General features: G+C 45.7%; 1 protein-coding gene across 8 annotated transcripts in view; it reads right to left on the reverse strand.

Annotated features, from left to right (window-relative positions):
* CADPS (calcium dependent secretion activator) overlaps window positions 1–22,628 on the reverse strand; it is a 212,317-nt gene that overhangs the window by 109,232 nt on the left and 80,457 nt on the right. For all 8 annotated transcript variants that reach the window (XM_062007941.1, XM_062007939.1, XM_062007940.1 and 5 more), the window contains exons 5-7: window positions 22,115–22,351; window positions 20,023–20,144; window positions 3,535–3,646 (exon numbers count right to left, since the gene is read on the reverse strand). In XM_062007941.1, coding sequence (XP_061863925.1) covers window positions 3,535–3,646; window positions 20,023–20,144; window positions 22,115–22,351 — 471 coding nt within the window. The remainder of the gene's footprint in view (window positions 1–3,534; window positions 3,647–20,022; window positions 20,145–22,114; window positions 22,352–22,628) is intronic.

A 22,628-nucleotide genomic window follows, 5' to 3' on the forward strand; every position in this document is an offset into this window, starting at 1 on the left:
TCAGAGGTGACTTTGCCTGGCACAAATTCATTCAACTCTCCACTGGCCTGTAGTGAGATGAATCTCCTTTAAATTCATTAAATAATTTTGCATGCCTAAAGATTTACAAATGGCAGCATTCACCCTTGTTATTGGATGTGCTGCCATCATCCATGCCTTGGTCATGCTCAGTCTGTGCTCCTGCCAAACTCCAGTCTAGACTACAATCTTGCACTCTTCTGCTCTTCAACTTTACTGCTGAGTCAACAACCTAGGGGCTATTTTCCACCAAAACATCCTTGATGCTATTGCTCTCTGATAAATGGGTTTAAAACCAACTTTATTGCCTCCTCCTAAGGCTGAGGTTAACATCAGCAGATTCTTGACTTCATTCTTCTTCATCAACATTATTTATCACTTCTTTTACTGAGTTAGACTAATGCTTTATCTGGCAGGAATCTGAAGCTGTTCCTAGTTACATAGGTAATTGAGCAACATCAGTGTCTACTGCATCACTCTTGGAAAAAAACCACATTTAAGCAAACCCTGAACATGAGACACAGGGCCCCCAGGAGGAGTGTTGTTAGAAACATGGATGGATCCAACATCTGAGCAGCATCCAAGGACCCTCACTGAAAGGCAGGTCATGCAATCAAACAGACTTGCACTAAACTGCATCTCTTAGCAAGGCAGCAGGCACTCAGGCTGCTTGAGACACATTCTACTTTGATTTCTAACTCTTTTTCATCAAAAGGTGCATGAACTCTCCTCAGTATTGTTGTAATTCATGGCCCTTTCCCCTCCTTGCTCTCAGCAGATGAAGTCTTGGCATGGCTGAAATCTGTGGGAGCCTTGCCACCAGCTTCAATAGGGCCAGGATGTATTCCCATGCCTTCAGCTGCCCATCCAGCAGTTTAGGGCTTGGGAGCATTAAAAGCTCCCTCTTTGATAAAAGTGGCAAAATGAGGAGCCCCGGCCAGTTGCCAATTTAACACTCACAATAGAAAGTGGGCATTGTACATGCCTGGCAGAGCACAAAGCCACTTCTCAAAGGGTGGCTGAGCATGGGTGTTTTTGTGTATAAAACCTGCTTCCCTCTTCTCTCTGTGCAGTCAGGTTCGTGCCCACTGCAACAGCAAAACCAGGGGCTTAATACACTCCTGGATTCATTATTTCCTTAAAGAAACCCTGACGCAGCCTGAGCAGACACGTGTCACCTCTGGGCCTCTGCATGCACACCGAGCAGCCCTTTGAAGCTGTGCTGACTGAAAGCACTGGTGGCCACAGGCCAGTGGAACTCACCAGCCGGCCCCTGCACTCACTGCTGCTAGCCCGTGGCCTGAGGCCACAGAAGCTCAGTGCCAAGGGATGGCTTCCTGCCGGACTGGGAACCCAAATGCACTGGTGAGGCTGGCTCATCAGCACTTCAGGGCAGGAGGGGCTGCTTTGGGGCTTGATGGCTTTCTCAGAACAACACACACAACTATTTGCTTCCCGAGAGCAGCAAAGTCAGCACCACTCGGGGCTGCCAGTGGAAACAAGACGTACAAAGCGAGGGGGCCTACGGTGAGTGTAAGCACTCGGGGACACAGCCCCGAGCCGCACTGCCGATGGCTGGGTGAGAGGCTCTGCTCAGCATGCTGCAGGGGACAAAGGCGGGAGGGCCAGGCTGTTTGAAGGAGGTGGTTGTGAAAATCATCCTGAAAACATTATGATGCTGTGCAGCAAAGCAACTGTAGGTCTTTGGTTGGAGTACCGCAGTCTAGTGGGGGCATCCCTTTTGGCAAAAACAAGGGGAGGACAAGGAGGGGGAAAGGATCGAGGGGTGAATGAGGAAGGTCTGAAGGGGCTGTGACTCTCTGAAGGGGTAGCTTTGCTTTTCTCTCTCTCAAGCACAAGAACAGAGGTTTCACATGAACGTGAAAACACAAACAGCTACAAGGAACATAAATTATATGAGACAAAATCACATACAGTCCTCTCCATCACAAGGACATAAATCAACAGCTCACTAGAACCTGAAAGAACATTTGTATGAGTAAGATCATAGAATCACAGAATGGTAGGGGTTGGAAGGGACCTTTAGAGATCATCTAGTCCAACCCCTCTGCAGAAGCAGGGTCACCTAGATCAGGTCGCATAGGAACATGTCCAGGTGGGTCTTGAAGACCTCCGAGGAAGGAGCCTCCACACCCCCTCTGGGCAGCCTGTGCCAGGGCTCCCTCACTCTCACAGTAAAATAGTTTATGTTTAAGTGGAACTTTTTGTGTTCCAGCTTCATCCCATTACCCCTGGTCCTGTTACTATCTACTATAGAAAAAAGGGATGTCCCAGCCTCCTGACACCCAAACCCACACTAATTAGGAAAATCTTTGTTGTACAGACACAGGCTTTCCTGTGTCAGGGCACAAGCAGGCATGGAGTTAGCAAGAACCATCCTAACAGGTTAGCCCATAAATGGAGATATTGTACAGCAGAAATATTGCCATGGAATCAGCAGCTTCTCAGCCATGGCTCTCCCAGCCATGGACATGTAGACAGGGCAGAGAGTGAGTGTGCTGCAGAGCTGGGCACACAAGAGCCCAGGCTGTTCCCGGAAACAGCTCTGTAAGCTCACCAGGCTGAGTTGTGACACTGGAGGAGACAAGCCCCTGTGTAACGTGTAGCCTCTCTTATCCTGAACTGGTTGTCATGGGGTCTTCAACATGCTGATCTCATGTTCCTGAATAGCTGAGGAAGGCATGATGAGGAGTTTGCTGCCACTTACGCCCAGGGCCAACAGAAATCATACAGCTGTGAAAAATCCACAGAGACTAACTGAAGTCTCCCAAAGCCACAGAAAACTGCTGTTCACAGATATACTAGAGCTGTGGGCTGCAGCAATGGAAGGCTACCAGTCTGAGGGCACTGACTGAGGGACTACAGGTGAGGGGTGCACAGGGCGGGAAGGTCAGCTTTGTGGCCAGTACCCTGGCAATCAGCGCTCTTTGCTGTTAACACCACTGATGGGGACAATGAACCCTCAGGCTTCACTCCCCAGTCCTGCCCCACTGAAGCCACTGGTTCAGCCACAATCCCCAGGGATTCAATGCCCAGGTTTGCAAGCTGTTTGCAGTGAGCATTGCAGTCAGTGCTTTCAAGTGCTCAAACCGCGCACCGGCTGCTCAGCAGATATGAGAGCAGCTTAACATCCTCTCACCAAACTTAAATCCCTTCTTTTTTTGCTTCAGCATAATCCCCTTTTCTGCCTCAGGAATGTCCATTTCCGTAAGCAACTTCTAAGGCTTTCCGGACTGCCAATATCGCACACAAGATCCTCTGCCTTTGCTCAGTGCAGGCACAGCCAGCTGAACTGCTGCCATTAAAAACTCACAACAAAGACAGCATGCGAGATGCACTCCTTTCCAGCAGTGCAGAGCTTGCTTTTTATCCCTCTCCTGAAGCTTGGCAAAAAAACCAGAGTACGTTGTGCTCCAAAGATATTTCCATACAGGAGAGATTTCTCTAGAAAAGCAGGGCCAGAAGGAAACGTTATTGAACTCAAAATCTCCTTACCCTCCCGAGCTCTTTGTCCTCCAGAGCCAGCACCCCCGTGCTCTCCGTGAACAGCTTCACCTTCACTGCAGGCAGCGCGTGTGTTGTGGTGAAGTCTCCTTGGGTGCCCCAGCTGTGAAAATGAGGAGAGGGAGATGTTCAGCTCAGTAGCACTACTGCTTAGGCATGCAATGGTCCTGACTCACACAAACCCAAGTGGCAGGGCTGCCTGAGTGACAAGGGCATTCATTATCTACCTTGGGAAATGTGGGATGGGTGTCTGCAAAACCCACAATGGTTCTTTGGAGGGGAAAATATTAAAAAAACAGTATTTGGGACCAGCATGAACCTAAATTTAACAGAACTTTTTCATTTAGAAAGAACAATTTGTCTCCTGCAGCGACAGCCTGTACAGTTACAACAGAAGTGGACGATTGGAGACATCTGCACCCAGGACATCTGTAATCACTCATGCCTCTGCTCTTCTCTTGGCTAATTAACTTCTCCTTTCCAGGCGGATAGCAAGGTTTGCTTTCTCAGATTAAATTGGGATTTCTTCAGTCTTGTTCCTAGTCCCTGCCCAGCTATCCATTCCAGGTTTAAGTTTAAGCAATTACATGTGGAGTAATCCTAGTTTGATGGGAGTGGCAGTGGCCATCTCTCCAACTATACAATGAACTGAGACCACCATCTGCTATTTGTACTCCATGAGTCATCCCCTGGCTTGGAAAGGAGTGCTATGGAGGCTGAATGGCCTACAGTATGTGAAACTCCTCTCTAGACATGCATGTTTCCAGAGGGTACCTACCAGCTCCTGCAACAATAAGCCATGGAACATGAGCTCATTCCATGTGGGACCCTGTACTGGCCTCAGTCTGCTGACACCTATAGCCAAACTTGACATTTTAAGTCTTACAAGGGGACCTCATCCTATAGCTGACCTTCCCCACAGGAGTGTGGGAGCTGCAGCAGCCCAATGGAAGAAGGTCTGGGGATTGGCCTGATCCTGTTGTACCAGAGGTTTCCTCTCAACCCACACACTTGGGAAAGCTTTAAAGAAAGAACTTGGTTTGGCCACAGCTCACTCTGCTGCTCTGTTTCAAGGACCTTCCTCTTGGGCCTTGCTCCCATCCCAGTAAGCTGCAGCACTGGTGAGCATCCTCCTGGGGTTCTCTTCAAGATTCTCAGACCTTACCCTGCAGGCAGCTTTGATTTAGAGAGATTGCCGGGAAGAGAAACCTGTGAAACATTAAATCTATTTGACATCCTAAGTGCCAGAGGTTTTCAAACAGACTCCTGAAGAGCCTCCACAAGTGGTGCCACTCACATCAACACATCGAATGACTCACCTGTGCTAAGGTTTTTGAGATAAAGGAAAATGCTCCTGTCTAGCAAACAGGAACAAACTGAAGACAGTCACAGAACAAAAATTAGGCGGAACTTGAACTAATGTCTATTTGTAAGATGCAAACAATTTTGGAAGTAGCAGAGATAAGTGCTACATTAAGGAGTAAAAATCAGGATGCTTTAATGTCTGAGACTTCACAGCTGTGTTTCAAGCTTTGTTTCCACAGCATAGAAAGCTAGAAACCGAGCTAAGCAAAGTACTCCTAAAACTGCACTTGCCCTTCTTAGCAGAGAACAGTTCAGCTGAAGATAAAGGGCAGGGGAAAAATGCACCACTGCAAGGAGGATGCTCCTGAACATCTGATCACACAGAGGCCTAATGTGAAACTAGCAGATAAAAAACCCATTCTTTTTCCTTTTTTTTTTATTATCTTTATATTTTGTGTTTGTAATTCATTGTGAGCTGAATATGGATGCTTCCCCCAGAGACCCTGAAAATTCATCTGACTTCAGAACTCATGCAAAGTGTATGAGCAAGCTTGAAGAATCATCATAGATAAGGTGCTCTTTGTAAACTAGGAGAAACAAGAGAATGTCATAAGCAACACCTCCAAGAGATCTGATGGAACACACATTGCAACCTAGAATACTGCAAGTCAGATGAGAGACTATACCATATCTCACTAACCACTTCTACTCACCCTCATCTCTTAATGGCACTTTCTCACTTTACACTGTCCTCAAAGTAGATCCTCTGCTGAAGAAGGGCAGTTCCCTTGAAATAACTAGGAAAAGGTTCAGATGACACGCAGTCCAGGGACTGGATGTTCTTCAAACATCAATACTGAACAGCAGGGTTTGCATTTGAAAAGTTAGAAGGGAGAAATAATGTACTCCTTCCTGTGTACAAGGAGTATGGGTTTACTGAGCAAATGTTGTCCACCTGAGCTGAGCAGATGAGAGCATTCAGCAAGATCTGATTAACAAACTCCGTTTCTTCATCGGCTTTGCTCTAAAGTTTTCTCTCCCAGTGTCACTGTTCCACACCTTTCATCTTTTATGATGATGCATCAAACTGCCATCAGTGCCAGGGAGCAGAGGTTTGGCATACATTATCTGCAGCACTATAGGTCCAGTCAGATCCTCAAAGTTATATCTTTCTCATGTGTGAGCCAGCGTAAGAACCATGAAACAATCTTGTTTTCTAACTGTAGCTTTGGGTCACAGGTTATGTTTTCTCTCTTAAAAAATCTGCGTTGTCACCACTAGAGAAGACAGGAAGATAATCTTGCTTTGGGTAAGAGGCAAAAGTAAGAAAATATCCAACCTTACACTGTGTATTTTGACAGCATCTGCTTTATAGAACTCATATCTCTGTTTACTATTAAAAAGCTCTTATTTGCTGAAGCATTCCCAGACCATATGTTATCAACAAATGTTACTAACCAAATACAAACAGTAATTTTCATTAGGTTTCCTTCATGAGAACAACATTAACCACAAAGGGAATAAATGTTTCAAATGACAGCAAACATACATAGCAAACCCTTGACAACACTGTGGTGTGTACATATTCATACCCCCAAAACCCTGAAAAGATCTGCGCCAACAGAGACCCTCAGAAGTTGGGTTTTGTGCAGGTTGAAGTCTGTGGTGATGTCATTAGTTGCCATAGTGATGCTTAGCATAAGGCCATAATTCATGTCACTGAAACATCATTTGTATTCCATCTAAGTACACAGTTTATCTGTGTTGTGTATTAAATTATTGTTCAGAAAATTAGCTCTGGACAGTAGCTAGGTATGAGGATCTTCTAACAATGTAATGGTTTCATTTCCGTATTTAATAATTAGGCAGGTTATCACTGCAGGAGTTTATTTATTGGGGAAGTGCCTTGAGACCTGTTCTAGACAAGTCTCATGAAGCAGTCACACTATCTTGTCCCTGTATCACAGAGGTCATGCTGGCCAAAAAGAGATATATCTATATATGTTTATATATATATATATATATATATCATGCCACAGCAAAGAAGTACACAATCAGAAAAATTCTAACAGTACTTTATCAGTTAGGACCATATTAACTATCTGAATCCCACCTGGAAAACCTCAGCCCAGCATTTCTTAGTCCCCAGTTTATTCCAAAGCCTGGAGATGACCAAGAAACGCTGCAGTGCATAGAGACTTTGCTAGAATTATTGCCCTATTGACAGCATCTCTGCAACCAGAAGAGTTCAGCTACTCATCTTAAATCTGATGCCTAGCTAAAAAACCTGAAGATGCCATAAGATCCTGGTGATATCACTGGAACAGCAAAGAGCCAGAGGATATGTCCCAACTGCCAACTTGACAAATGCTGGTCCCTGTTTTACCTTTTCCAAACAAATAACTAGATCATTCCTGTAGACTTCGTGTCTAAAGATTCACCTGGAGGTGCCAGCACACTTACTAATCAATCAGCCTAAAGTACTGAGATTTTTTTCTGAATGAAACGTAAAATGACACATATCCAGAGGGTGTGAGTGGACAAAAAAGTGACACAGGTCATCCTTTTCCCCCATTACCTGAAAGGACTCATCTAACACAGACCTCTCGAAGGATAGGCTTACCAGTCTTATTTCAAGGTTGAGAGGTCTCACGGGCACTGTCCTTACTGGCCCACAGAGGTAAAGTGATGCTATTGCCAGTGCAGGTGCCAGGTTGCTCAGACCAAGTTGCTGTCAGCTGTTTCATGCAACACACTGGTGATCTTCCAGCAAACCTTCAGGCTGATGCTACTCAGTCCTTCACAACTTATCAACGAAACAAGTAAGACCATGTGGGCCCCTCACCTTGCTGCTGTGCTGAGCTCTTACCCTTCCCTGCCATAAAGTCACTGCTGAAACAACTGTCTTTGTCCTACGGATGTGAAGTGCTTTGCATCCTGATCTTTGGCTGTGGCCCCTGAGTGCTACCACAATGCAGATACAGCAATTATAAAGTTAAATTACTACATAGCCAAAGGGGCAAAATCATTCAAACTTCACGGCATTGCTATGTTACAGAGTGTGATTAAAAAGCTCTTTGGGATGTGAATAAGGCATGAGCAAAGCCCTGCAAGGGTCTTTGTCCTAACTGCACTCATGAATCGCATGCAAACGGGCAGCAGGGTCTCTGACTCCAGCTGATTTTCTCTGTGATATCCCACTTACATGGCCTCATCTACGATTTTCTCAGCTGTCCTTGAGAGACATTGACTTAGTCATTTCTATTCACCTCTAGTATGTAAGTTCCTCTAAAGGAAATCTTAGCACACATGACCTTCCCAAAAGTGATCACACATGTCAATACCGAGAATGCATTAAACACTTTCATCCCCGTTCTGTGGTCTCCAGCACATCTGCTTAGCCCCTGCCAAATCTGAAACAGCAATCCTTCTTCCATCATTGTTATTTATCTAGCCAGAACGTTGATGCTTGCGATTTCTATAAACAATGAACAAGTGCAACTGAATTATATTGCTGGGCCTTGAATCAGCCCTGCTAACCAGCTTGGTCTCTCATGGGAGCAGCTGGAGAGTGATGGGCTTTCAATGGGGCTGATGTTTAAACATGATCTATGATCAGTTCCCATGGGCTTCAAAACTTTCCTTTCTCTACAGATATATCTATTGAAAAGGCTTTGCTTGCCAGATTGCACAGAATAACTGTGAAAAAGTCAGAAAGTAAAAGTAAGAATGTGTATGAAAGGAGCTGTGCTTCTCCCTCCAGGGGTTCACCCCAGGTGTGTGTTACACTCCATGTATTCAGTAGTGCCTTGGGACACAGCCTCTCCCTGCACGAGATGCTGCCCTTCTGCCTTGTTCCCATGAGTTTATCACTTGGGTAAAAAAAAGTCTGCACATTGGTGCACTAGACTGAGCCACCTGCTCAGTATCATTTTTCAAATGCAACTGAATTAGCAGCAATGCCTGTTCCCTCCCAGGCCAGGATGTCCTTGGGAATGTAGAACAGAGCGTGCTGCTGCCTCTGTTCCCTGCAGGGGCACAGCCACCTAAACCAGTATCCAGTAGCATCCCACCCTGAGGATGGAGAGACCTGATCCCACATCATCACTGAGAGACTGAACTCTTATGTACAGTCGACTTCGTTCTTCCAGAAATCCTGCCTAACAAGCAACAGCCCACTTCATCCCTCCCAGAAGAGACTTTTCCAGGAAACAGCCTTACATCTTGGGCCATAAATCATATATGCCCAAAGCTCGAGCACTGGAAAAACAAAGTTAGAGGATGCACACCAGGCACTGAGCTAGCCTACCTTCATGCAGCTGAGGGAGCAGCACACCTTTTCCTCTAATGTAATGCTAAGGTGTGTTTTTCTTACATATTTCTACAAGCAAAGAGAAAAAGAAATAGTTTTTAAATGTGTTTAACAGTTAGCTGCATGTGAGGAGCGTGCAGGAAAGCTTTTTTGTTATAGCCTCTAATGCTTTACATATACCAGCCATTGGAAGACATGAAACACAGGTCAAGGACCAAGATGATGTTCATCAGCAAGCTTCCTGAACTTCCCTTGTCCATCCTCTGAGGCTGCAGTTCACTATAAAGGAGTGCACACTCACTTACTCAGCTCAACTGCAAAACCTGATGCAGGGATGGCATTAATCCCACTGGGATGAAAATGTTTGTTCCACTTTCAGAAATGGGTATTTGTGAACTTATAGGAGTGACATAAATGAGACAATGCTGTCCTGGTGCTGAGCCCTTCACGAGCAGATGTTGGGAGAGCAGATAGCTCCCTCCTCTTTGGGAGCAGTGTTGGTGAGGCACTGAATGGGCAAGGGATGTGACAGCAGGGACGTGTCCATAACGTATGGCAGAGCAGGTCTCACACCTGCAGCAGACGGGTCACAAAGCCATAACAAAAAGAAGTAGGGTATCCCAAAGCCTTTGGGAGAATAGGCTTTTATGTTGCTGCTCTCATGGGTAATGGCAGTAGATAAAAAGTTTTTGGTTTGTGTCTTTGGGATTTGAAAAAAACCCAATGGCAACAGAAGAATTCAGGCTTGGTTTTTAGGCTCTCTAAGGAAATTCACAGGCTGGGTCACACAGCTGGAGACCTGTGGGGTACAGCTCCACATACAACTGTTTCAGTGGGATGACACCATAAACCACAGTCACTTTGGGGATTGCTACAAACTGTTTTGTGTCTTGCTGCAGTAGGACTACAAACCTCAACTTAGGTCAGCTGAATTATTCTAAGAAATGTAACGCAGTGGGTGATACATCATCTCAAGAGACATAATTATGGACAGATAAAAAAGGATTTACTTAAAAAGAAAATAAGGTGGTGAGTAAAGACACCAAAGAAGAAACAGTGTGCTGGCTGCTGGGCAGTGCTCAGCAAATGCATCTTGCTGGGAGAGAAGTAGGGGAGGCAGTGCTTCCTCCCACCACCGCTGGCAAGCAGCAAATCATTTAATCTCTTTAGTGCGTTCTGTGGGACTCAGTTTGGATTTCACGTGCTGCAGAAGGCCTCAAATGGAACTATGGCTCTGAGGAAAGGATTTGATCTTTAGCTATCAAGAGACTGATCACAACTATGGCAAACCACAAATTCAGGTACTACCATAGACACCCACCTATGCCACCTGCCTTGGGCTCCTGATGTTGTAATAGGGAGAGATCTAATTAATAGTCAGTTGAGTTAGGTATTAATTTGTCTTGACCAAATCCAGGGGCAGCAAGCAGATGAAATTAAGCCTATCCTAAAAGTGTCCCTGCCTCCACTGCTAAGGAGGGGTGCTGGAGGTGGCTGCTACAGGTGCAGAGAAAAGATCAGAAATGAAAATACCAGAGAATAAACATAGATGCAGAGAACCTTCTGTGATTCTCCTGGGATGAAAATGTCCTGGGCTAGGAAATACAATTGAGGTGCTAAGAAAAGTACCTTTCCACTCTGCCTGTAGAAACAGATTGAGAATGGTTTGCATCTGTAACAGGGTTTGACTCCCAAGAGCTGCTGAGCCTCCTCTGCAATTCCTCCCACAGTAGAAGTTCAGTGTGTTTACTCACCTTCAGAACGGGATAACCAAAGTGATCAGACACAGAGTGACAACGTGGCCTATTTTCGCTCACATTCATTTCCTCTCCTCCCTGTCTGCTGACAGAACAGCCTCTCAGTCCCATCCCCTCAGAAGAAGCTGAGCTGAAGTGGGAGTGACAGCGCAAACAGATTTGATTCCTCCTAGGGCTTCCTGCACAGACTTTATAAGGACAGTGAAACCTGCTTCCACTGATGCAGCTGCTGTGTAGGTGACCAAGTCAGCATCCCCACAGCACTGACCAGCAGCAGTGGCTGTACCTGCCTTACCCTGGAGCTACATAATCCCAGGTGAGGCCATGTCTCTGCACAGAGCACGACTCTGATGGGATAACCCAGGGGCTCTCTGAGTGAATCCACGTTTTCCTGTGACATCCTAATTCTTGCCAAGCATATAACACACTCCCTCTGCCAAAGAAAAAGCATAATCAGTTCTTTTGCATATGAAAAGGGTGATCATTTATCCAAAAACACCGCTACAGAAAGCACTATGGTGTTATCCAAAAGGTGAGCAGAGGCAGCACGTCCCTCTGTCCCTCTTAACAGCAGCTAAAGATGTCTTCCAGCCACCAGCATTTCACAGAATGTCCATTTTTTGATCCCATGGCTCTGAGACATGATGTAAGTGTCATGCACACAGACACCATCTTGCTTAACATCATGCAGCCAGCAGTACCAGACAGCTGATAAAAGGCACCATGTCTCCCTCCAGGAGCTGCAACTCCCACATCCTCAAACTGGCTACGGCAACACTCCGACTGCCGGCTGAGAGAAAATCTGTCTGGGAGAGCATCACATCTGCGTCTGAGTGTGCAAGGTGCAGAAGGAACAGGGTAAAGCTGACGGAGACTTCAGCAAAGCAAAGCCTGTGGAGGTCTGCTCTTGATCTGCTTGTGGCTCACACACAGTCCCCGCAGACCCTGTTCCCGTGCCAGCACCATGTCACTCGGCTGCCAGGGCACTGCAGCCAAGAGGAGCTGCTGAGGCCAATGGCACAGCTTTAGGAACCCGCAAGAAAAAAAGGATGCTCTTTGCTATACAGAAACTGCAGAGACTGATTTCAGCAGGAAGTGTTTCCTAAGCTTAGCTGACACACAGGGGAAGTGTTATGGGGAAGTTGTAAGGAGTGATGGGAGGTGGATGTAATCTCATAATAGCTATTTACAGCCACGAGATGGCATTCCTGCCCCAGAGATGTCCATGCCTGTACCCAGCCCAGCCTCACCTCCCCTGCCCAGCACTGCACACTCCTCCCACACTGCCTCACCCCAGCCTGGGCTTTGCTGCAGAAACCCCGCTGCTGCTTTGGACAAGAATTTATAGCAATGCTATTCACCAGTCTTCGGGGTATTAACAGAGAAAATAAGAAGTGTGATTACTTATCATGATTTAAATGATGACTGCTTTTCAAATGCCCTGTGCTCTCACCTCATGCTATGATATTACAATTAAAGGAGAAAAGCTCAGCAGGAGGAAATGGAAATGTAAGCCCAGCAACCTTTTACTGGGACGTGCTGTTACATCAATATATCTGCTTTCGGATACAGTTTCATTCATGAAATAGGTTTGTGTGCATTGATTACCTGTGGTTGTTACCACTTCTTATATAAGGTGACTACAGTGCCACACACATGCTAATTAGTTTCCTCCGGCCAAAGATGCTCCACTGAAGCAGCTGCAGAGCTGCTCATTTCACAGAACGATTATTTAATTCAGATGTGGTTGATCGCTTTTACCAAATCACCCTGGAAGAAAACACAACTGCAAATGGGAGCACTGCAGCTAGTTAATGCCTGGTTATGCTTTAGATTTACCAAGAACATGCACTGCCTGCTTTACAGAAACTTGGTGTCTCACAAGCACAGACCATGGAAAAGGAAAGTGAAACCCTCTGCCTGAAAATACAGGACATCAGGTCTGTGCCAACACAGTTCAGAGCCTTCTTTATAAAATTCAGTAGAAGAGAGCACTGAAATATTTCTTAAGTGTAAACAGAGCAGAAAATGGCACAAAGTACAAAAGGCACAAAGCAGGAGGTCTCTCCACCTTCATTTCACAGAAACAACAACTAAAATACTGAGAAATGACTGTCAAGGTTGTCTTGCTCATGAAACCATTCCCTCCTTCCAGGGCTCTGTCCAGGTAGGAGTAGGCACTGTACCAATTCTTTAAAGCATGCTCTCTATCTCCCTACACTGCATTGCAATTAGCAATAGCAGTTCCACTCATTAAATAATAATGTGCACTACTTGTATGCAGCACTTAATAAATAAACCAACAACTGGGCACTTTTCACATGTCTCAGCCCCTGCCTTTCCTGAAGCAAGTGATGTGCAGAACTTGCAGTAAAGGATGGCTTAATTTTCGTTAAAACACCAACCACAAGCATTAAACAAGAAGACAAGATATTCCACGACTTCTATTTTGCAGTCCTGCTCCTAGTTTAGCACTGTTTCAGATCACCAAATCTCAATCTCATTTCATTGTCCTTTTGGTCTTTACTATCCCATCTTAGGGTTGCAGGCATAGGAGTGATGAAGCAGACGGGTGTCGATGAAAATTGCTTTGGGCATCATCACACCTTCTGGAATACTGAAATTTGAATGTATGTGCTATCACAGGAATACATAATTCCCAAGAGCATAGGAACACTCAAGAAATTAAAGACAGCTGGCAAGAAAAGAGAGACATTTATCTGTGAAAGAGAAGGTGCATGAGCTCAACCCTTACTAGACACCAGAGAATCCATGCAAAAGCAATGCTAAGCCTTCATTGATCCTCAACACAGTTTCTAGTGTAACATTTATGGTAAAGGAGAGAGGAAGGAGTGTACAGGAGACCCTTGGGAGTAGGACCATCCTTGGATCCCCATCTGCAGTCTCAGCAGACCATGGCACTGCTGTCCTGCAGACTACACTACAGTAGTGTGGCTGTCTGAGTACCACTCAGGGTAGGAGAATCCCTGTGGGCCTTTGTCTTTATTCTGAGGAAACACTCAGCTGCTTAATCTAGAGCAGATTTTTCGTTCCCCCAAGGTCCCTGGGGCAGCAGCTGAGCTGTGCTTAAAGACTGGTCCACAGTCTACATACATCATAGCATGTATCTCAGGAGTATTATGGAAACAGTTACATGCACAAAAGGGAGTTTGAAGAGCAGGTCAGACAACTAAGAGCAGAACTTTTCAGGTGCAAAGCTGTGCACAGGCTCATCAGAAAACTGCCTCTTAGACATGCTAAATAGCTGTAAGTGAAGTAACCTTGTGTAAGGGATTTACACACCACTTTGTACCCTTCAGCCACAGACAGAAGAGCTAAAAGTTAACTCCCCTTAAGTTCCTGTCCCTGTGATTGTCACCTCTTAGCAGAGCAGCACCCCAGGCTGAGAGCATTCACGCTGTGCTTGTGGAGAGCACAGCTAAAGATCTCTCCTGGAAGACATTTCACCCAGAGATGCCTTGGGGCAGCCTGACCCTCTGCTCACCCCAGGGACAAGGGCAGTATCTCAGGAGCAACGGTGTCTGATGTTAGCTGTACTCAGGGCTCAGTCACTTATTTTGACACATTCATAAGGCTCCTGGAGGTTTTCTAAGGAAAAGGAGCTGTAAACATCTGCACAGCTGTGAGATGAAATCATGCAACTGGAAAGGCAAGCCAATCAGCCTGGGTAATTAAGACTGCTTCTATTTAATGCTGAAGCCAATTAGAAGAGGAAAGAAGAAAATACAAGGCAAAAAAAGCAGCTATGTCCTAAGATTTCCTTTTGCTTTTTCACCCATCACAGCATCACAAATTCTGCTTAGACAGGGCTTGGCTAGGTAAGCAAACCTAAATATGAATGACTGCTTAAAACCATGTAGCTATGCAGGTCTTCTGCCCAAACTTTGCCATGAGGTGATACCTCTGCAACACAGCATCAGCTCTGTGCAGCACAGGCTCAGGGCATTGAAGTGATGCTGGGAAGTCCAAGGCAGCTGATTTTGCTGCCTGCCTGCAGCAGTCAGGGCAGCAGTGCTGAGAGGTGGCCAGCCTCCTGGACTACAGACCTGCACATGGCTGGAAGAGAGCTCCCAGGCACAGCACCAATGGCTGTACTGAGGGATACACAACATGAATTCTGGGCTAAACTCTGCTCTCACTTGCATCAGTTTAAATCTCTTTAGTTTAATGGAGTTAAATTAGTTCTACAGCATACAGAGTATTTATACATCTCAAAAGGACTTTTTCTCATCTTACCATGGGCAACTGTTCACAGCATCTCCCAACTAACCATGGCAGCAAAACATTGACTGCAGCAAAATTCTCTTGTGCTCTTACTTCATGCAAAGCGACTGAGCATCACTTCAAACTCCAGGGCCTGAGGCAGGAGATTCCTGAATGAAAAGACCAGATTTTCTCCTTCTGCAAACAGAGAGAGGGCATACCTGCTCATCAGCCTCCCTTCCCACAGGGCTTTCCCCATTGCTGCTTGGTGCCTGTCTCCCAGAAGGAGATGGTGACTAAACAGAGCTGAGGAAGGATGCTGTGGAGTTCCTGTCCCTATTCAGAGTCAGGCAGCAGGCTTTGATGTATGCAGCACATCAAACTGAAATGAAGACCCTAGTCAGGTGATAAGCTTGGAGGTTTGATGTAAGGATTCAAACAAGGGCAGCCTGTTGCAGCAGAGATAAGCAGCTGAGCTGTCAGAGCACCTTGAAAGCAAATCAGGAAGCAACATCAGGAGTGAGCACAAAGATAAAATAGAGCACCCCTGTCTCCTAGTGTGGTGGCTAAAGAAAGGAAGACAGAAAGGTTTAAAAGTTTACCAAAGACATTACTTTATCAAGAGTCAATTTCTGGAGTGAGCATGTCAGGACCTGTGAAGTGTGCTCTCTCCAGCACATGCACAGGGGAACTGCATGGCAAACAAAAGAGCCAATAAAGACCCATCTTTTCTCCTTTAAAAATAATGAGATCCATCCTCACTTTTCGTACTCAGAGGTCCTGCACAATCCAACCCTTGCCCTAGGACTGGAGAGGCTGCCCTGCAAGGGGGAATATATAACCTCAAAATAAAGCCACTTCCAGAGTTAGAGGAGCAGCCTACACCTCTGTCGCTTCTTGGGTGTGCCAAAATGCCCAGACAGGTTGAAAAGATTCTTCCTCCACCTGTTATTTACTGCTTTTGAGCATAGTTTAGCTCAATGCACCTGACTTACACTACTGTGAGCCACAAGAGAATGAGACTTAACTGCATGCTAAAACATGTCCAGGTGAATATGTAGCTTTTATTCACCAGGCATGTAGGACTTTGCTGCTGTTTGAGCCTCTTTGTTTTCTTTTGTTCTGCTCACGTCAGAGAAAAGCGATATGATAAGAAGATGAATCACTGGTACAGCCCATGAGCACTGCTACAAGCACAGGTCAGTGTTTAAATATATCCAGCAGCCTCTTTAGAGATCATAGGACAGGGGTGTTGTGGCTGGAGCTTTCGTGCTGTTCCCAATCCTCTCAGCAACCCTGTTCTCAGGCCCTGCAAACAGCAGCGTTAATAAGGCAGCTCCTGGAACGGCAGCATTGGAGACGTGCAGAGCCACCTCACCCCCTGAGCTTTGCAGAAGGCAGATATCAGGCCAAGAGGCAGAGAAGGGGGGTATAAACCCCTCAACAATCTGCAAGAATACAGTTTCAGCACGAAAAGCAGTAAAATCCTGCTCACATTTGGATTTGGGCTACTTTGTAGAGGCATCTGCGGGTTAGGGGATAACACAAAGGCTTTCTCTTACACAAGTTATTAAAAGCACTACTAATAATACACTGCAAGCCTGATCTGAAATAACCCTTGCTATATCAAGTCTGTCTCTCTCTCTTAAACTGTGCCATCCCCTGAACTGGTGCTAAGGTAGATAATCCTCACATGATGAGATTGGTCTTAAAATGTCAGGAATCCAACGTGGAGCCTGAGAAGAAACAGAAGACCAGTACTTACTGCCATCCTGAGTGCCACACTCCTGGCACACAGCTTACCTGATCACTTGGTACATGTGGCTGCTAAACCCTGCTGCTATCCTCTTTCAAGATCTACAAACAGGATTCAAGAATCCAAAGTCAGTAAACAGATCTTTCAAACAGGTCACTAAAAAACCGCTGGGTTTGCACTAGGGAATATGAAAGATACGTTTCTCACAGACCTAGACCAATGCTTTTGGAAATCCTTCCCTGGCTGGGATGTTCATCTTCCTTCCACTCAGGGTGCAGAGCCCATGTTAGCACTCCTGGCATGGCACTGAGCTGAAAAGCAGCCACTGCCACCCCTGTGCTGTGACTTGAGTGTTTTCAGCCGAGGGCCAGCATTTCGAGGACACGTGAGAACACGGTGAACAACTCCATGAGTCATTCCTAGGTAAAAACATGTCCTACAAGGCTGTACAGCCCTGTGACACTCTCCAACCCATGACACAAAGCTGTGGTAAAGAAAAAGAAGTCTTCCAGTGGATCTTACTGTTCTAATGTGGTTGTTTTTTTCTCCCAGATGTTTATGAGAAACCTGTAAACCCTTCAGAGGAGGGCAAAACTGAATTTCAAACAGTTGGAAGACTTACAATTTAACCTAAGAAAATACTGCCTGATTCCAGAACTCTATTTGCCACATCTTCTAAGTACTTAACCTGCCTTTTTTTAAGATACAAAATCTGGAGATGTACAGGGGTAACCTGCTTCAGTATTTACACTTTCATAGTGCTGAGGCTCATAATCCCTGCAGCGTGCTCCTCATGCCCAGCCCAGGCAGCATCTCCCAGCAAAGCACAGAAAACCTCGGGAGGCTGAGGAGCAAGTTCCCTGGAGAGCAGTCCAGTGTGCTTTTGCTGAGCTAGTTCCTTTATCAATGAGTGTTTTGCTTATGACAAAATGCAAAAAAGCAAATCTGGTGTGAATGACCTCCCTGGGACTGACGTCAGCATCTAAAACACACTCCAGCAGGCTGTTTTGGCTGACCACAGATCATTTGTCTGCAAGGCAGCATAGCTCAAAAATGCATCAAAGAGATCTCTGAGCTGTTTCCATCACTGCCCTCATCACTAGGAGCACCTGAGTGCCTTCAAGTCTTGTATTAAGTAACATGACAAACATGTCACATCTGGTTCATTCTCCTTCCCTGTCTTCTGAAGAGGAGAATCTAAGTGCAGTAAATTGCCTTCACGGGACTTTGGTTCTCCATGTCTAGGCTGTTGTGGCTGGGAGGGGAAGCAAAGTGAAAGAAGCACTTCTAACGTAGAGAGTTAAAAAAGGACACACTTTCTGTAAGAGTTTCTGTGGAAGGTTATTCTAGAGTCTCATTCTAGAGTCTCAGCCTGGGGTGGTCTTTGGCTTTGGAAGTGAAAATACTCAGGATTGTTAGGTAATGCAACTGTTAAACCTACTACCCTCCTAAGGCATTAGCCCAAGTGCTAGAGCAACCCAGAAGACATCAAGCCTGACTCTCACCTCTATGATAGTGCAGGGAGAGGATGAGTGTGATGGACTTGCATAACTCGTATCATGCTGCAGCATTCAGCATTGGCTGCACTTTCATGAGGGCTGATGGCTTCATGCCCAGACATTGTACATTTCATTATGATAAAAAGACCCACTCAATTAAAGAGCTCACTCCTGCAGCCCTTATTTTCCAAATGCCACTTGTATAAATGGTTCTAGGGCTGACAGCAAGAAGGCTTGCATAAGGAAGGACAGACCCTTTGAGCACAAGTGGGATGAACAGACCAAGCTGAACAAACACATGTAACCCAGCAGGAGTGTGCTTTTCAGTATGGGCAGTAGTAATTTCCCCTAAATAGAGCCCAACTTTCTCCACTGAAGCAATAAAAATACCTAAAATAGTGACAACTCCAGGTTCTTATGGACATTTTCTTCCAAGCACAGCTCTCCTACTTCCTTCTCTAAAGCACATTTTGAAGTGTTGTGAAAAGCAAGCAGGCTACAGCACTTTCCCTGATTGGGAATATTGTTTTTATACCACTTACTGCAGATTCCTGTTCCTCTGGTACAGCACAGGGCACAAAGCATCAGCAGTTTCTGTGCCTCCATGGGAGGACAAGCACTGAGGGAAGGCAGTTTGCTTCCAGCTTTGCTCTCCTTCTGCCTGCTGATCCTCAACTGTTTGCCTGCAGTGCTTGTGCAGTCCCATGATGTGTGGTTTTGGTTTTCCTTCTGGGAGCTTTGGAAGCTCCTGGTGAAATGCTGCTGGGGGCTGGTTGCTCAGAGGGAATGAGATATGGGAATAGAGGGGGAATATCCCAACAGCAGCTCCTCCTGTTCCCTACTGCTGGAGGAGGCTTCATATCACCTTGGCAATTTTCCACTGTGAGGATGTGCACTGAGAACCTCATTTAAGTGTGAAATATCTGCAGTGAACCAGAGGAAAATGGCATCAAGTCCATACAGGTACTGTTTCAAGTTAACTACTCCCATAAATCAGAAAGGAAATAAGCCATTCATCATTTTTTCCTTCCAAATTAAATTAAGATGAATTGCCACTAGTGGGCTTCTAACAACATCTGGGTAAGACAAAAAAGGTAAATATGGGGCCAAGGCTTTGGGATCTGAAGACCAGGTTGAAGAGGACAGTGACTCGAAGCTTTCCCACCTCCTCTCTCCCACCTCTGGCCGTGGCTGCCAGAGGGTGTCCACAACAGCTGTTTCCTTTTCTCACAGGACCACCAAAACCCTGACAGTGAGGATGAGATTATGCAACTACACCTGATGGAACCCGTTCAGATACATACCCCAACAAGTATTTATCTAAGCACATGCTTAACTCCTTCCCTATTTGGTAAAAAACTTATACTATATATGAGGCCCAAGTTTATGTCTCTATAGCTATAAGAGACCTAAGCTCATCACTAACACCCTTTTCCCTCTGTCAGAGCCTACATGCCACTCTTAGTCATGACACTGTATATGTGGAAAGCCACGCTGCTTCTCTGCTTCTCAGAGTCCCCTCTGGTCCCACTATGCAGGACCAGAGCTTTCTACAGTGATTCAGCAGTGTAGAGATGGGGCACAGGAGAGTGTGATGCAGAGAACAAAAGGCAAAGCAAGACTTACGTTGGCTTTGAGGCTTCAGCCTGGTCAGTCTGCAGTTTCTCGCCACCTTCGACTTCCATGGTGCAGTACACAATGCGGTTGGGTGCCAGTGACTTCAGACCCTGCACCTCCATGATGACAACCTGCAAGGCAAAGAAAGGAGTGTAAGAGGGGCAGCCCTCTTCAGATCTTGCTCTGGCTGCTGAACTCACAGGGTCAGCCAGTGCTGGGGTCCTGCACATGCTGTGGCTGCACATGGTGGCATGTGCTGAAGCTGAGCAGGGACCACAGCAGCCAGTGAGGTCTGTGCAGAGACAGGGAGATCTCCCTCTGACTGCACATGGGCTTGTTGAAACCCTTGGGTGCCCATGGTTGTCCAGCAAGCTTCAGAAGATGGGCCTCAGACACGGTTTGGCCAACCTGAAGGTGCCTTAACCTGTGCAAACCAGAAAAAAGCCCCATACAGCTCACCTTGTGCTAAAAGATCAATCACAGAATGGTTTGGGTTTGACCTTTGAAGATCAGCTAATCAACAACCCCTGCTGTGGGTAGAAACACATTTTCATTAGATCAGGTTGCTCAGAGCCCTTGAACATTTCCAGGTATGAGGGATCCACAACTTGTCTGGGCAACCTGTGCTAGTGTCTCACCATCCTCATCATAAACACTTTTTTTTAACCTTATATTCAATCTAAATCCACCCTTTTTCACTTGTCCTTGTCCCTTGTTCTGTCACTACAGGCCTTGATAAAAAGTTTTTCTCCATCTTTCTTAAAAGATATCTTTCCTATTAAAAAAGAATCATCTAAGTTTCTTGTAGGTAATTACCTTTTTTTTTCCTTAAGGTGATTAATCTTGTTAACTACATACCTTAAATGTTTCTGCAAGTAACATAGTGGGAGTTCCTGTTTGTGTTTTATTACCTGTTGTCTATGAACTATACACACGAGGGGTTGAAATTCCTCTCCTCAGGTCTTCTGATCTGTCCTTCCACTGAGGATCCCTCTCCTGACACACAAAGCTCCACAAACCCTCTGATGAGCACACATTTTTGGCAAAACCTCTCTTGCAGCACAGACCTGTCAGCTCCTTAAGTCAGTGCTTCACTGAGCTTCTGCTTCCCACCAGATGAGGTTCACCTGGAGTGAAGCGTTTGAGACATCCCATTGTAAAGGCACAGCTACACACACTGCACAAGCTTCTGCAACAGAGAGGTCTAGTGCTTTGTGCTAGTTCCCTGCTCCTCTGTACAGGAATGCTTAGAAGTCAGGCTCTATTTGATGCTGCTGTTGAAGGCACCATCTCTGGGTTCACAGCCCTAGGAAGACTGAGACGAATATTACAAAGATGGTTTCAGACACCTAACGAGTTAAACTGAGACTGGACAACCAGAGTTGTTAAGTTTTGCACTGGCATGATGTAACAAGAGACCTCTTAGGAGAAATAAACAGGAAACTACACAAAAATAGAATTTTCTGGTTTTTCTTCAACCCACATTTTTGACCCCACCCTGGTAGTTGTTTTGACAATGTAACATAAACCCACTCATTGACAGACAACAACAGTTCTGTATGGGTGTGCTGATGACTCCTTGGAGTAAATGCCTTGTCTAGACAGCAAATATATTTGCACAGAATTATTAAGCTGTTTGAAAACAGCCACTGCAGCAACACTGCTTCCAGGACCAAGACTGCCTGTGTCAGAGGTCCCTGCAGCACCCTGCTGGAAGGGTACAAACTGGGCTGTACAAACTGCTGAACAGAAAGTCAGTGCTCAACACAAAGCAAAGAGCAAGCCAGCCAAGCACGGTATTTCCACACAAATTGCAAGCCAATCTGTTGGGGGCATTCAAACACCAGCAATTGTTTTTGTATCAGGAAACACCAGACAGTTTGTTTCACACAGTTTCTTCCAAGGAGATGGCAAGACACCAGAAAGGACACAGTGTTTGACCACAGGCAAAGCTTTTGGCAACTCACAGAGGAGCCATTCCTCATGGAAATCAGAAAGTGACTTCTACTGACCCGTCTCACTTAAGTCTGAAGTGAGCAGAAGCGGGCTGCTGTGATTTTTACTCCCACACTCTGCCCACTGCCACGTGCATGAGGCTTACCTCCAGGGAGAAGGACAACACAACATCTGACTTGGAAAGCTGGTTCTCGTTTTCTTCTCCCATGTCAATTATTGAGGTGTTGTGACTACGTTTCAGTTTCTGCAGCTTGAACTCGGAGCCTCCTTTAGACACAGGCATGCTTTCTAAGTTGGCCATCAGGAGATTGACAGATGACTTCAGCTCCTCAATGTACATGTTCTCCATTTCTTTGGACACAAACTTCGGAAACTTGCGCTCCTTGGATTTGGAAACAAAACCAACAGAGTGAATGGCTGTGACAAACAGCAGCTCCCTGTTGCACCGGGAAAATCTACCAGGAGCATCTGCAGAGAGGTTTGTGAGCAAGGAACTCTCACAAACCAGATAACAAATTACAGCTTCTCCCTGTATAATGCAACATTGTTATTAACTTCCCATAGAAATACTACTTGGTGCTTACCCAACTTTACTGTTTCTTGTATTTCATGGATTTTTCTGTCTGCAAATGACCTTCTTCATACACATGTATTCACAA

Source organism: Colius striatus, chromosome 15 (assembly GCF_028858725.1).
Source record: "Colius striatus isolate bColStr4 chromosome 15, bColStr4.1.hap1, whole genome shotgun sequence".
NCBI classification, from domain to species: domain Eukaryota; kingdom Metazoa; phylum Chordata; class Aves; order Coliiformes; family Coliidae; genus Colius; species Colius striatus.